Below are 15,431 nucleotides of genomic sequence, written 5' to 3'. Positions count from 1 at the left end.
CTTCCTGACTGCTATCCAAAGACATGTTAACTTAAGGACTTAATTTATTAAACAATACAAATGTGAACAGTGCAGTAAATACAATTATACCATTTTGTGTTTTTCTCTGTGGTAGTTTTCTCTTTATTTACATTTAGGGTTTTTAAGATGAGTTTTGGATATAAGCCAAATATATAATTTATGGTCATTATGAGTTCAGGACAGAAATAACTGGCTTTGTTCTTTAAATTATAATTGTAATTACAACGAAACAATTCATTTTCTATTTGATATTTAATAAATATCATATCTCACACAGAGCGCATGTTATGGAAATCCAATATGCGCATTAGAATGTATTTCTATAAGATGAAATCATGCACAACATCTTAAGCCAATGAGTGAAGGGGTATGGAAGAGATTGGCTAAGAAATATGCGCAGTATTGATTTTATTATAGCTGCACATTTCCCTAGCTCTTTTTAGTTGTGTTAAGTTGCATTTGTTGAAAGTACCTGTTAAATGCTTAAATTGATAGAATTGATAGATTTCTTATAAAATTAGATTTTATCTATTCGCACATATTGAACGAAAAACATTTAAATAGCAGGTGAGGTAAAAAAAAAGAGACATAAATACTTCACTGTACTAAAGAGATACACAGCATAATTACAAGGGCAAATTGCCATTGTAATTTGACAGAATACACCGACAGAATGTAAAATGGCAGTGGTGTTCACTCCTGGCCCTGGTGATCCACAGCCCTAATGTTCTCCAGGAGATGCCTTTTGCCAGCACCCACATCAATTTGGCATTCAAGCTCCCATCTAGTCCTTTGCTCCATTTATGCAATTAGCCAAATTTTCACTTAGAATGGCATGAATACATTGAACACAAGGCAAGCTTACATATAATTTCAGCTTTATTGAATCGTTAGAAAGACATGAATGTGATACTGAATGTATATAGTTATTTATCTGTTATATACAATACATAAAATGGTATTGTTGGCAGACTAAGCCCATATCTGGGTGTATCTGCTTAAATTGCTGCACATCATTAATGTGGTAAATATGAAAGAAGTTCATGTCTGGTTGGTCTTATTGCTGTCAGTTTGCCTGAATGTTATTGCACTCACAGCTTTGAATCAGTGCACCCATTTAAAAATTAGTTACTTATTGCATGTTATTGCAGTACGCACTAACCAATAACAGTCATAATCTCTCAACATACAAACTCAAAAGGCAATTTCTTCTGGGTATATTCAGTGTATGAAAGGAAATGCCTTCATAAGCTTATTTCAGGTGTTAGTTCTCTGGTTCTTATATTTTCCATGGCCCCTAGGACTGCACTACTAGTAATCATAACCACAATTATACATTTTTACTCATACCCATGTCATGTAACTTGATACTAGAAATATACTAGTATTAAATTGATCTTAGCTGTGGTTAGCAAGCAGATGACAGGTAAGTGAGGTTTTAAGTCACTAATTCAATTTCTATTTCAGCTGTTCAGTAACCACATTGGCAAGGAACTGACTGAACTGTATTCATCTGTAATTATGAATGTTAAAACTAAAATGTATAAACAAAACAGATAATAAATAAGAAAACAATACACTGTTACAATGACAGTGTTTTAGCCTTGTACCATCACAACTGCTTGCCAACTAGTCACAAAAAAATAATGAAGGATTATATGTAAATTACAAAATAGGCAGCCATGTAATCACTACATTTCTAACAGCTCCATGAAATGAAAAACTGATGAAGGTCTTAAAACGCTGATGTGGGAATTAATCTGTATCACACTTTCATTACACCTAATGCCATCACTCTATAAATGATTCATTATTACACAAATAATATAAATAAATAAAGAAGAAAAACATTTTAAATTATACTGGGAGACTACACTTTTTTCACGTTATTCAATTCAAACCAGGAATTTCACTTCAAGGAAGCTAACCGTACTGCATGAAGAACCCTCAAATTGGGAAATACCACATTCCTGCTACATGAAAAATAAGTGCAAACATTTGAAGCTAAATCAATAACGAACCATTGACATACAAAATAAACTGTGAGATAAAACACTTCAGTTACTATTGTTAACTCTTTAAATAATTAGTGTGCGTCAGTGACTGCGCCATTCTCAAGTGTGGCACGGACTTTTTCCTTAAGGAAAAAAAAGACATTTCATTTCCTCTGTTGCAGGATAGAATGATATTGTGGGGCGGTAGGTGTGACACCCAGTGGTGTGGGGTTGCACTGAGTCCACAGAACTGGACCAATAAGGGAGCAGCTTATGTCTGTGTTGTCTTCTCCTTCTGCTCCTGATTGTACCTGAGAAGAGAGAGTGATATGTTTCATCAACACAGAAGCCGGCCCTCCTTCAATTTAACCAAAGGGGATCAAATTACAGATGAGACAGGAGTGTGTGATGATTGCTAATCCATTTAAGGATTCCGTGCCAACTTTTGGTCTTAGTCATTTAATTATTTCAATCGTTTACTTGATCTGACATGGTTTTTAAATCACAAGATGCAGCTGAATGTATCCATGAAGGAAAACAATTCAATCTGGATACATAAGTGACCCAGGGGGGTATTGCACAAATTCGGATTATGGAGTTAGCTGGATAACTGCACGGAGTAAAACCCGGAGCAGCTTTTTTTACATCAGTCTATGTTCTAGACTTGGAGGGTTCCGGGTTTTGCTTTGTGCAGTTATCTAGCTAACTCAGTAATTCTGCTTTGTGAAACAGGGCCCAGTGCTGAATGAAACAAAAGCCAGCATAAGTACGGATTAGAGTTTTGCCCCCTGCAGTAAGCTTGTAAGGATGGTAAGTTTTGCTCCAAACAACATGGTTGGCTTAATCAGATAAACTTTTTATTACATTTATGCACACAAACACACACACACACACACATGCAAACACACACACTCACTCACCTCCATATCCTGAAGAGTTGAGAACTGCCTGCAGCACCAACAAAGAAGTTGACAGCAAAGAGGTTCCAGTTCTTCGGAATGATCACCAAGGAGTACCTGGACCAGATCAGACCTGAAATGATTAAAGAGATTAAAGGAATGTATGTATACTCTGCTGTTAAAAATTGTCCCAATAATATGTTTGGGTGTTAAACTGAACCTAGGTACCCTTGAACCTAGGGTCTAGGTAACAGCTTGGAAAAATGAAAAAAATATGACATACACAAACATATGTATGTACACGTATGAGCGCACACACACCGATTAAAAAAAAATAATAATCTTGTTCACAGTGAAAAGAGGAACAAAAAATGAAGGTGGATGAAACAGAAACTACCAAAATGTTCTGATTTGAAAAGGTAGGAAGAAGAAGAGCAAGGTGAACCATGATGCTATACCTTTGTAAGCATCTCCAGACATAGCAAGCAGTGCCTGCCTTTACAACCAGTCCTGGCAAAAGTAGTAAGCTACAACTAGGCTAATCACCAATTAACCTCAGCTGTGCATGCATGTACAGAAGGTCAGACCACCACTGTCCATGGTCCTGAAGGACAAAAATCAGCCATAGTCGACAGTGAGTGTCAGCTGCATAGTCCTCAGTGTCTACAACCCATGCTAGAGTAATTTACCACATCGCAACCCCTGGGTAGTCCTGGGTCTTACGTAATCATGAAATTCAGATATTTCTTTTTCTAAAACATATCCTCGTGTCCGTTGAGCTGTGAAATTAAATAAAATGACAAAAAAACATGGGCGCCGATGTGCAATCCCTCCCTGGAATACCGCACCTGTGGCCGTCAGTACTGCTGACTGGGAGGGGCTAAGCTTCTCCGCGGGCCGGGTCATGTCCGCCAAACCCGCCAGAACCAAGCCCTGAGGAGGAGACGGAGGAAAGAGGGTTTCACACACAGTCCCACTGACAGGACTACACCCATGCCAATGTACAAAATGCATCATTATCAGGTGCTATTTCTGCAGAACTGGGTGCAAATGCGGGGATAGTATACATGCAGATGGGTTTGGGGGGAAAGGGGACAATTTGCCTCATGTCATACTCCATGTGTCCATATATATATAATGGTGCTGGGGGTTTGAGGGTGATGCACCCTAGCTCGTTTATGGGGGGAAGAAAACCCTGATTTTAAATCAGTTTGAAAAGGCAACTAATCGGACCACTTAACTTACCCACTTAAATATGGGTGCCCAGAAAAAAACTGTCTTGGGTCCTGTTGAAGAAAGACATCAGAAGAAGCGGCTTTAGCAAAAATTTCAAGCAAATATGTAGCCTACACTGATCACAACAGCATGATAACTGTGCTTTAACACAATTAAAATGACCACTCTGCACTGTGATCAGGCTATACTGTAAACAACCTTCAAGCTGTAAAGAATCCACAACATCATTTTGATGGACATGTCAACACTTCCTTCCAATAGTTCTCACAAGTACATCCCCCACTCCATGTTAAGAAGCACATCCCCTCCCCCCCAAAGGCTAAAGCTTTCTGTAAAATTATACCTGAGGTGCAATCTTACACAGCTGCACACAGCTCATTTTAATCAAAGGGAGTGCATTTTCTTCCCAAGCTTCCTTCAAAAGGTAGTCTACTGTTCTTTGTGGAAGCCTAGTAGATTGCACCTGAAACACTATATCCCTGGTGGCTGAATAATTGTTCTCTTCAGCATTGAGCTAATGGAGAAACAGTCCAGTCCAAAAGTGCTACAAAGAGAGGGATGCTTGGGTGGGACTCTACACTGTGAGGTCACATCAAATTCTACAGAAGGGCTATTGACCTGCTGGTCTGTGGACATGCGAAGAACACTTCTCTAACGTATAAAAAAATCCAAGTCTGCACCTGCACTATTTCAGCATACCTCTTACTGGTAACAATAAGTAGACCTAAAATTAAGCATGATTTAAGAGAACATATTCTATATTTACACATGTAGGATCTTAACATGTTATAAACAGTGTGGGAAATCATTGACCTATGTGCATGATTATCAAACATTATTTGGACCCCAGGAGGTAGTAAGCTACTTGAACAATACTGTACTACATTCTAACACATGCTTCAAATTACAACAGAGAGATATCTCTTTTTGGGCCTCAGATCAGTAGCTAACCAAAGAAGGCATGCTATGCAGTGTAGTATAATAGATAAGGAACTGGTCTTGTAACCTAAATGTCACAGATTTCATTCCTGGATAGGGCCCTGCCGTTCTACCCTTGAGCAAGGGTACTTAACCTGCACTGTTTCAGTAAATATCCAGCTGTATAAATGGATGCGATGTAAATGCTACGTAAAAGTTGCGTAAGTCACTCTGGATAAGAGTGTCTGCTAAATGCCTGTAATGTAATGGAATGTTATGGCTATCTGGCCCATACTTTGTCTTGACTCAAAATCCAGTATCTTTTCACCTATGCAATATGTTACTTCAAAAAAGAAAAATAATAATAAAATAAAATAATAATAATAATAATTATTATTATTTACCATCTTACCATCACCCCTTTGTGTTTAGTGCTTGTACATTATCTGTGACAGGAGCATGGATTTCAGAAAAGATTTTCGGCAATCCATGCAAAAACCCTGCTGTTCAGAAGATGCCGTCTCTGATGCTGAGAATTAATTCTGATGACCTATCTGACTTTGTGGTCATTAAGGCTCCCGTTACACTTACCAGTGAGGGCACAGGGAGAACATGTAAACTCCACGCAGAAAGGTCCAGGCCGGAATTCAAATCCAGTACCTCCTTGCTGTGAGGTGACAGTGCTACCCACTGCACCATTAATTCATTCCATTAATAATAATAATAATAATAATAATAATTCATACTGTTACTTTATGGAACCCTACGACCCTGTGTTTCAAAACTACAGGTCCTTAGCTCCAGAAAATAAAAACATAATGGCTCATTACAAAATAAATGCATTGCCAGTCTTTGAAATGCATGATATACAGATTATTTATGTACGGAAACAGATGCAGTACAATATTCGATGCAACACTCGGGTTCCTGTGTTGTAGACAAGCTCCATGCCTGGGCAGGACACAGTGACCTCTTTTTTATCAGTGTTCAGCCAATCAGCACCAAGGAATATCTACAGCTAGTGACATCAGTCCGATACAGTCTTTGTTTTTGAGTCACCTCTATATTAGACACACATTATTTACCAACACATAATAGACAATGCTGATATCCGAAAATAAGCAGATTTAAACAGTAGTGCTTACAAAATATGGCATCGTTCAGTCGCATCATTCAAACGTTGCATGTAGGCTACACCATGTTAATTATGGAAGCTTGCAACTCAATATATCATCAACAACATGTGTCAGGCTAGAAGTATTATTGCGAAACGAACATACGGACATACATGCTTTATTCTAAGTTTGCATTGATGTATTGTATTAATGTTGAGTCGCATTAATAGGAGGTTGATGTGTCCATTGTTTAACAACCGTCTGAGAACAACAATATCTGAGAACATCCGAAAATGCCCACGAGAGCGCTATGGCTGCTAGGAAATGTTATATACATATATTACCTGCTGGATGACAGTAAAAAGGCCTCAGTTTAGCCGGTAACATATGTTCGATTTTATCCAGGATCCTGTGATACGAAGCTCTCAGTCCAATCGAAGCCATGCCTGCCAGTCGATTGACAAAATTTTGCTATGAACAGAGAGATAACCAATATGACCGGTATCTCGTTAAACTAGGCTAACACTACTGGATCAGTAAAACGTAATCTAAAGCGCAAAATATTTTATTGTAAGGACAGCTAGACAGGAGAATTTTATTATGGTCGCTTTCTCCACTCGTCGGGTCCTGATGTCGACCCTTTGTCCCCTGCGCTTCCCTCTGTCTACAGCTAAAACTGAATCGATGCGTTTGTGTACAAACGTGATAGTGAGTTGCCAAGGGGGCTGATGAACCACAAAAGGGCGTGTTTTAATTGGTCTGCTACGTAGCACCACATCTATGCTTCTATTGGTTCATTCCGGGATGAGACAGGATTTAGAGGGATATTCATAGACGTAACATCTGAGGTTTAAAACGACTGAAGGGAGATGTCAAGTTTAAACGAAATAATTACCTTTAAATGAACTGACCACAGAGGGTAAATAGAGTAACTGCTACATAAATTACCTTTATGCAACAAAATATTTTCCATATGGACATTCCATAATTGGATTTACCATGTTTTGTGACAATGTAGCCTTGTTTTGAACGTATTTTCAGCATCATATCAATCATATCAAGATGAAACGTTGCACTTATTTGCTAAACAAGTAACTGTAATGAATAGCTAATATACAGCAACACAGCATACAGGTATATAGCAAAATACACCAAATATTGCAGCTTTTATTTTTTCTTCTTAATTCTGTCAGTGTTTCAGAACTTCCTTAGGCTACCAATAGTGACTGTTACGTCAACATTAGGCTGTTCAGTTCAGACCATTCCAAAGACGTAATCTTACACCGTAAGGGGTTAATAACGCTTTTACATTTTTAAATTTATGCATCTTTGTTATCTAAGCGGATGACATTATTTTATTCCTCATCGGCCAGAAACATTACACAAAATTGCATCCATGTGTCACATGAATGCGATTTGTTGTAGTTCTGTACTATAGTAGGCTATACTGTGTTGCAGTCACAAGTGAGTAGCCTACACATTCTGATTCTTTGGAAATCAAAGTTGTCAACAACATTGTATGTCCTCAATGGCCAGCTGAAAGTAGCGATCACTGGTTGAGATTGTTTTATAACAGTTTTGGAAAAGAGATAGGAATCAGTATTTGGTAATGTCATAATACCACATTTTATGTTTGTGGTATTTAGTTTTGTGAAACAGAAGTAGCCTACATTTTTATCAGTTCTGCTAACGTTGATTGTCATTCTGTGTCACTTAACTGCTCTTGTTTTGGAGGACGAAATAGCCTATTTCAATAGACGTAAAAGCCATTTAAATTTGCCGCCATTCATCAAAGTTCCTCCTCGCCATAATGTGGACCAATAACAATGCTATGCGTTGCGTAAAATTACCAACGCAAATTATAATTGTACGCGGTTCAAATCAATCCGTGGGAGAACAGGCTGTCAGGTCATTGACAGAAACTTGTTCACCTACAAATTTACACGAACATAAATATGTAATACGTTTGTAGATATTTAGGAAGTATGCTCTTTTTGCGTATCCTCCCCTTTCTCCAAATGTAGTAACGTCGGAAGTTAAAAAAAAAATATTCTTTGTGTCGAGTCTTTTATAGCTTTGAGTTTATTGGCTGCAAGCCTGGAAACTAGGAAGGAGGGACGTAAATATCGAGCCCAGAACACTTTCCGAGTGCACTGTTCGGGCTTGCTGAGAAATACTGAGCTAACGTTACGTCGCTAGTTGGCTTACGATGCGAGAAAGAGGGGATATTAGACAGCCGGGTCAAAACAGTGTAGCAATAGCCAAGTGGAACAAAATAGGTAGATAAGTACCTCTGGAAAAGGCAAAGGATTTGATCCAAATGGGTAGCTAACATAGTAGCCAGTTTACCAATTTCTTCGGTGTGGTTTTTAAAGAAGAATCAAGCACAATGTCTTGCTCCGGAAAATTGATTTGGGACGTAAGGAAGCGCTCCATCGGGTGCCATGAACGAAATGCTGTCCGGAGCCACTATTTGGGTAAGAAAATATTAAACCAAACAAGTAATTGCTTCCTGTTGGTTTCTTGCTGGACCTGAATTCGTTAAGGACTTAATCTCTCAAAAGTGACTGATAGCTATGCCTCCCATTATTACACGTATTTCAGACGACTGAAGTCGGATACCCTCTCACGTTTAACGGCAGTCTTTTTTAAGTATCTCACTGGTCTTTTCGGGACCCTCTAATGATTTCTCTTGGATACTGAAAATTCGTATAGTTTATGGTAGGCATAACTTACACCGTTATTTTACTGCTGCTGACAAGTGGCTATCACATTTCAACTAACTGGTTATTTGAAGTTCTTAGTTGGGCTAGCTAGCTAGGTACTGTAGATTTCAATTTGCCGTTACTCAACTGCAGTTTAGCTTCGGCTAACTTTGTTTGCCAGCTCAAGGCCAGCTTGTATTCCTCGAGTTAGAACTAGGCTACATCATGTAGCCTATGTAGTTACACCTGTTCTAAGCCCTGACAGACCTGTCTCAAAGCTCCTGATTATATAATTAAATCTTTCTGTTGTCTGTTACTGTCGCTATAAATAGGTGTATGTCTAGGTAAAAACACATTTTCAACATACAAAAAATCCAAGTTACTCTTGCACACAAAACATTGTCTATAATTATATTAAATAAAATCTTGTAAAATCTAGGCCTGTCTTTGAAATACTGATATCAAAACGAGGCCGAGTTACAACAAACAATGATTAGCTTTCTTACCTCACACAAATTAAACGACCTCTATTTCGAAACAATGTTACCCCATGTTTCCTAAATTATCTCATGTAACTTGGCCCTGTGTTTTTTCATTTTAGAGAATGCAGTCATTCAAAGTTTATGTGTCAGATGAAAGTGTGAAATGGAAATCATTTAGAGTGGAAATGATCTACAACTGTGCTGTGTTATACTTAAAAAAACAATAACAAAACAATGTTTGAACAATTCTATGCATCCTTTGCTTTGGGTGTGGGAAAGCACAGCATGAATAAAATAATAATAATAATAATAATAATAATAATTATTATTATTATTTGTTAATTATTTTTATGGATGTTATTTTGTTTAGATTTTTTTTATTTTACATTGTGAAATCAATTGTACTTATTTGGCTAAACCTTATCTGTCCCACAAACATACAGTACAGTAATGGGGCAAACATATGTATGGATAGGTTTGTAATATTCAATAATTATTTAATAGGCCTAAATATGTCATTTTTATCTGTATTCATTAATTAATTCTGCCCTCTTTTCCATAGTGAGTGCTAATGATTGTATGTTTGTTGGTTAACACATGACCAAATTTTCAATGAGTGGCAAGTTATAGTCATGTAAGACTTAGCAGTTAGTGCTGTCTGCGCATAGCCTAGATGGTTATCACAGCATTGTCAGACTTGGAGAGAGAGGCGGCCACTTCACTACATTCATTTTTGTGCAACTGTAGGCACTACACTAGAGTGTATTCAGGCTCAGGAAATGCCATTAGGTCCCGAAACACATCACCTATTTTGTTCCACTTGGCTATTGCCATGCTTACAGCGAGCATGTATTTTATTACCTTTTCACCAGTTAAATCTGTTTTGTGCTTTCGCTGGACAGCTTTCACACTGACAAGGTCTCACTATGAAGTTGGATGTTTGTTTTCTGTGGTCCCTTGGCCTCTGGTGTTTGGTTCTTAGGTGGGTTAACATCACAGATGTCGAAAGTGTCGAAGTGTGGTATGCGAATTTGGCAGCACATATTTTTCACTGAGCAATGTTTTTATTGAGCTTTTCAAAATCATTCCACACAGCACTCTTAGATTATGGTGCATTTTCAGTGGGTTATTGTATACATGATAGACCTGCTAATTGTTTGTATGTCGGCAGATGATCTGTAGGCCTAGCCAACATTAATTTTAAAACGTGGCATTTGCAAAGTACCTACAGAAGCCTAGTTTAAAAGTAGTTAACACTAGAAATGCCACAGTGGTCAATTTGATTGTCATTAAGAAAAGCAATAGCCTAAATCTGCCGTCATGGAAATCCCTATGAATCCTCCATCATGACTTTTCCTAATATAGGCTATGTTTTGAACATGGCTGGGCAAGGCCTGCAATAGTAGTCAGAGGTTTTCGGGCCAACCCTGTAGTCATGTACCTGTCTTCAGTCGCGAATTGGGTTAGGTACCAAAACCCGGTAGCACTATGGCTCCAGTTCCATATGACCGGTACCTTCCGGGCTGAATCGCAATGCAGATTTCGGTGCTTCATGATGGTGCCATCTTCACTAACATCACACTCGCTCTGTCGACTAAGTCTGTGAAAGCAGGTACCGTTAGCAAGCCAGCTAACAATAAACTTGGCCAAAATGTCAAAAACAAAACTGTAAAGTGTGAAAATGATACCCAGCAGGGAGAATTATTGATTGCTGGACTGGATTATTTGTGATGACAAAATCAACAGGAAAAAGAAGGAGAAAAACACAAAATAATGCAAGTTTGGGGCTTTATTGGGTGGATGTGTGAAATTGTATCTGAATTCTTTGTGTTTACATGAAATCATAAGGTAAATAATTTAATGTTCTTAAGGGCTGAGAGTCTGCCATTATGGTTATTTCTGTAGGAAACCCTGAAAAGTGACAAACTCTTGATGCTGTATAGGTATGGGGCATACCGCCCCACCAAGCCGTAACCTGGCGGTTGCCATACCATCCCAATCTAAGTGAAGCTGTGTTTCCCATCAGGTCGAACTGCAGCTCTAGCTAGTGGCTTGAAGAAAGCATCTGAACACATTAGCTTCTTAGCTGCCTGGCATTTTACTAGTCCTTTTACTATTTCCAAATCTAAATGACATCCTCAACATTTCCTTTTGAAATATCGTAGGGCATTTGTAGACTAACTGCCAGAGGAAACAGAGTTTGACCAACAGGTAAAATGACCCTAAAGCAAAGGCAAACAATCACTAGTATTTGTGGAAGCATTGATCTTTTAAGTACTGATTTTTAGCTAGCTGTGTAGCCAGCTGGCATACCTACTTTGCTCAGTTGTGAATCCAGTTATTGTCACCATATTTTATTTGAATAGAATTTGTCTGAACCCTCGATTATTGCCTTGCCTATGTAATCCGCTATATAGCCTGTTTTGTTTACAAACCTGTGTGATGCATGGCCAGAATATAGTTTAATCCACTACCCCCACAAAATGTCTCTGTACACTGCACCACAACGTTGTGTCTGGACTGACAGCACATAGCCTAGCCTACCCTGGTGTCACAGTTGTTGTCATTTTGTGATGTTCTGTTGCCATGTTGGAATATGTTCAGAACTAACACCTATACTTCTTGGTTTCTCAAGGATTTGAACAAACAGGCTCTGGTGAACTTCCATTATGCTCTTTCAATATGCTGTTCTTTTTATGTAGGCTGTAACGCTTAATGACTAGCCATTCATCCAGAAATAAAATGGAACCTGATATTTTATCATTGTACGGAGCCCCTCAAGGGACCCTAGGAGATTTTTTTTTTCCAACATAGAAATCCATATTCCCAGTTTCCCTATCCATATGCACAGTTTTGCAAACCGTGCGCTTGGTTCTCCAGTCCGTATGTTCAATTTTGCAATCCTTGCGCTCGTTTCTCTAGTCCATACACTCGGTTTTGCAACCCACGTCCTCAGTTTTTGACAGATCACTCGGGTTTGCAATGTTAAATCCGTTTTTAAATAAAGGGCTCATTGCAGGAAAGTCAGACACGGAAGTATCATAGCTACAATTCACATTCGAGGAAACGGGATAGATATTAAAGCGATATGGTAGAAGGACCCGTGATAGCCTATGTCATGAATATTGGCCAGGCTAGGGCGTGTTGTTAGGCACGGCTAAAATTAGATTTTTTATATTAACTCTTTAAGCCTTGCATTTATTTCAGAGTGTGGTTTAAAATAGTTTGTCTGCACCATCTATGGTCTGCACAGATACTGCGGTTGTACTGTTATCTCAGTAGGCTAATGGACTATCTTAGCATAGCAATGATTTGAATTTCTCAAGAGTGCTAAGTGGGGTCCTGTTCCCAGTGTTATGTACCAGGACTGTCATTCAAAGTTTTGAGTCTACATATTAGCCTACATATAGCCTAAATATTAGACTGATAATCAAAAAAATTTGCCCTTTCTCTTTTAGATGTTTGATGGATGTATTGCTGCTGCAGAAAGACATTATTCCAGGTGTGGATATCTGGAACCTCAGTATGTTCTGCACAGCAGTGGGTGTTTGTGTTCATATGCAAACGGTACCGCCCCGACACCAGTATTGCAGTTTTTTGGAAGCATTGTGATGAACTGCTTCCATGGGCAGTGATAGTTTTAAATGAAACACAGTGATGATATTTATAACCACTTTGGTTCTGAGGTGCATACAATATTATTGTATGTTTCATACCTTTCATTTGTAGATCACTGTGCTATTTATTTTCATTTGCAGTGCTAACTGTTAGTTTGTCTGGCCAACTTTACACTTTGTGAGTAAATATGGGCCTAATCAAAAGCAATTAATGCAAAGCAATGCAACATTATCACAACACAATGCAAATCGGAAAACACGTGACAAAACACAAATAAAAATATGAAAACACAATGACAAAAAAGAAGAAAATACAAAATCATGGGAAAGTAAAATAAACCTCACAACGACAAGAAAAAAATTGGAATGCAACTGCAAATTACGAAGCAACTGCAAATCGAAAACATAACAACATTACAGAAATGTGCTGCATTTCAGAAAAATAACAACGGAAGTGTTAACTTATGACCAAAATACAGGTGTTTTTTTCTTGTCGTCGTGCAGAGATGTTGTTTGTGGTTAGATGCCAAGCTTTGGATGCTTTGGCCACTGTACTTTTGTGCCTTCTTAGTGGTATTGCAGTTTTGTACTCCTGAGACAAACACAGATGGTCTCTACTTTTTTAACAGCCTCTTTGCAGAAGAGTGTCTGCTAAGTGATTTAATGTAATGTAATGGTAACCAAAATGAACTGTACTTTGGCCTATAGTTAGTAGAGTTGCAGTGATTATGCACCAGTGACACATTCAGGAAATTGGGTTTGATTTTGTTTCTGTCATTCTCTTTTACGGTAATTTCAATTGATGACGTTTTAATTACATTTAGGCTATAACCTAATATATATATATATATAATATATAACCATTTATGCAAGGTTATGAAGGCAATCATACTGGCATACCAAATGAACTCAACCACAAAGATATTGAATCGAAATATAAACACCGGTTAGTCTTTTATGACAGCTGTGTACATTATGTCAAAATCTGGCTAGTTGTTTTATGGTAAATGGTAAATGGACTGCATTTATTTATTTGCAGTTTTATGACCTGTTGTGAAAAAAAGGTATGGGAGTGATGGTGTCACTGCCTGGATGTGACTGAGAGGAAGCCCACACATTTGCACACAAGTCCTTATGAAATATCTGTTGTCCTGTTCCTCAACCTTGACCTTCAGGCTAGCCTACATGTTGCAGTCAGGTTTTGATTATATCCAGTCCAACTCTTATCTGTGTAATAAATATTTTAGCTAGGTTGACAGTATATGTTAGGCTTTATATTAAATGTGTATTAGCCTAAATGTAATGCGTATTTCAGTTTCACAGGTTTTGTTTTTGGGCATAATGAATTGTTAAAGCTGAGATAAAAACAAAGAATTGTCCTCTGTGTCTTCTTATTGATACTGATGTTCTCCACTACTGTATGTCGCTTTGGATAAGAGTACCTGCAAAGTGATTGTAATGCAATGCAATGACAGGGGCAATCTGATTCTAGATCGACGTTCCTATTTTGAGACTATGAATACAAACCCTGATTTAGGAGCAGTTTTACCTTTTAGCTGAGAATGGATAAGGTTAGTATATGGACAGGGAATGCCTGTTCCTGGATCAGCACTCCTAATCTGAGATGCTTTATGACTGTGGGCCCAGAGCTATGCTCTCTTGCCAATCTGACATTACACAAACTATCTAGCCTGTCAGTGCTGCGTAGTATTACAGCTGTCAGACTTAATTGACGGAAAACACACAAAGATGTCTGTAATCAGACCGGGGAGATTGTGTGCTGGGGAGTCTAAATTTAGAGCAGGGCCAGCGTGGGGCCCAGCACTCAGGATTTGTCAGCCCAACAAAGGTTAAACATGTGCCTAACAGAAGGCCTGTCCTGTGGTAGGAATGTCATGTTTTCACAACAGCATTCAACACTTTGTTTAGTCTGAATGGTTGGACTAGGCTACATGCTTGCTGCTCATTTTCACTTTAATTAATTTATTACAAACAAACAAGCAAATTATTTTATTATTTAAATTGATTTAACTCATAAAGCAGTTGGAAACATCAGGTCAGAGAGGAGTAAAAAAATTAGTATGGGGCATTGCCTTAATTTGCTTGCACTAGCACACTCTTTAATGGATTTCCATACAGTATGTCAGAGTGTTAGAAGTCCATGACATGTAGGCTATGCATACATATACGTATCATAAGTCTTAAATGTACAGGTTTACTACAAACTGCATTAAATGTACATGTCTGTATTTCTACAAACTACACAAGGCTAGGCTTTAATGTTTGTTGATTATGTGCCAATGAAAGTTAAAGGATAACTAACTGATCTATCTAGTCACTTGCTTCAAAAAAATTAAAAATAAATAAGCCACAATAAAATCATAGGTATGATCACTGGAGCAGTTTTCATGAGCTTTTTCTGTGGTATTGATGAGGCTTGTTCT

At 38.1% G+C, this 15,431-nt stretch overlaps 2 protein-coding genes across 3 annotated transcripts in view; one reads left to right on the top strand and one right to left on the bottom strand.

The window, feature by feature from the left end:
* Window positions 1–882: 882 nt before the first annotated feature.
* Window positions 883–6,907, bottom strand: LOC118222410 (mitochondrial pyruvate carrier 2-like). The gene is made up of 5 exons (XM_035407992.1): window positions 6,528–6,907; window positions 4,160–4,200; window positions 3,763–3,847; window positions 2,936–3,047; window positions 883–2,326 (listed from the first exon to the last, which is right to left on the bottom strand). Exons 1-5 carry the CDS (start codon window positions 6,625–6,627, stop codon window positions 2,287–2,289), a joined length of 378 nt encoding a protein of 125 aa, XP_035263883.1. The 5' UTR covers window positions 6,628–6,907; the 3' UTR covers window positions 883–2,286.
* A 1,215-nt stretch (window positions 6,908–8,122) lies between these two features.
* Window positions 8,123–15,431, top strand: part of LOC118223506 (DDB1- and CUL4-associated factor 6-like) — a 37,257-nt gene continuing 29,948 nt past the window's right edge. Inside the window, exon 1 of one of the 2 annotated variants that reach the window (XM_035410144.1) lies at window positions 8,123–8,660. In XM_035410144.1, coding sequence (XP_035266035.1) covers window positions 8,573–8,660 — 88 coding nt within the window. In that variant the 5' untranslated portion in view covers window positions 8,123–8,572. The remainder of the gene's footprint in view (window positions 8,661–15,431) is intronic. The other variant, XM_035410145.1, reaches the window with a different exon arrangement.

Source organism: Anguilla anguilla, chromosome 3 (assembly GCF_013347855.1).
Source record: "Anguilla anguilla isolate fAngAng1 chromosome 3, fAngAng1.pri, whole genome shotgun sequence".
NCBI classification, from domain to species: domain Eukaryota; kingdom Metazoa; phylum Chordata; class Actinopteri; order Anguilliformes; family Anguillidae; genus Anguilla; species Anguilla anguilla.
The sequence above is the reverse complement of the archived record's forward strand: the minus strand, read 5'-3'. Positions and strand labels throughout refer to the sequence as shown.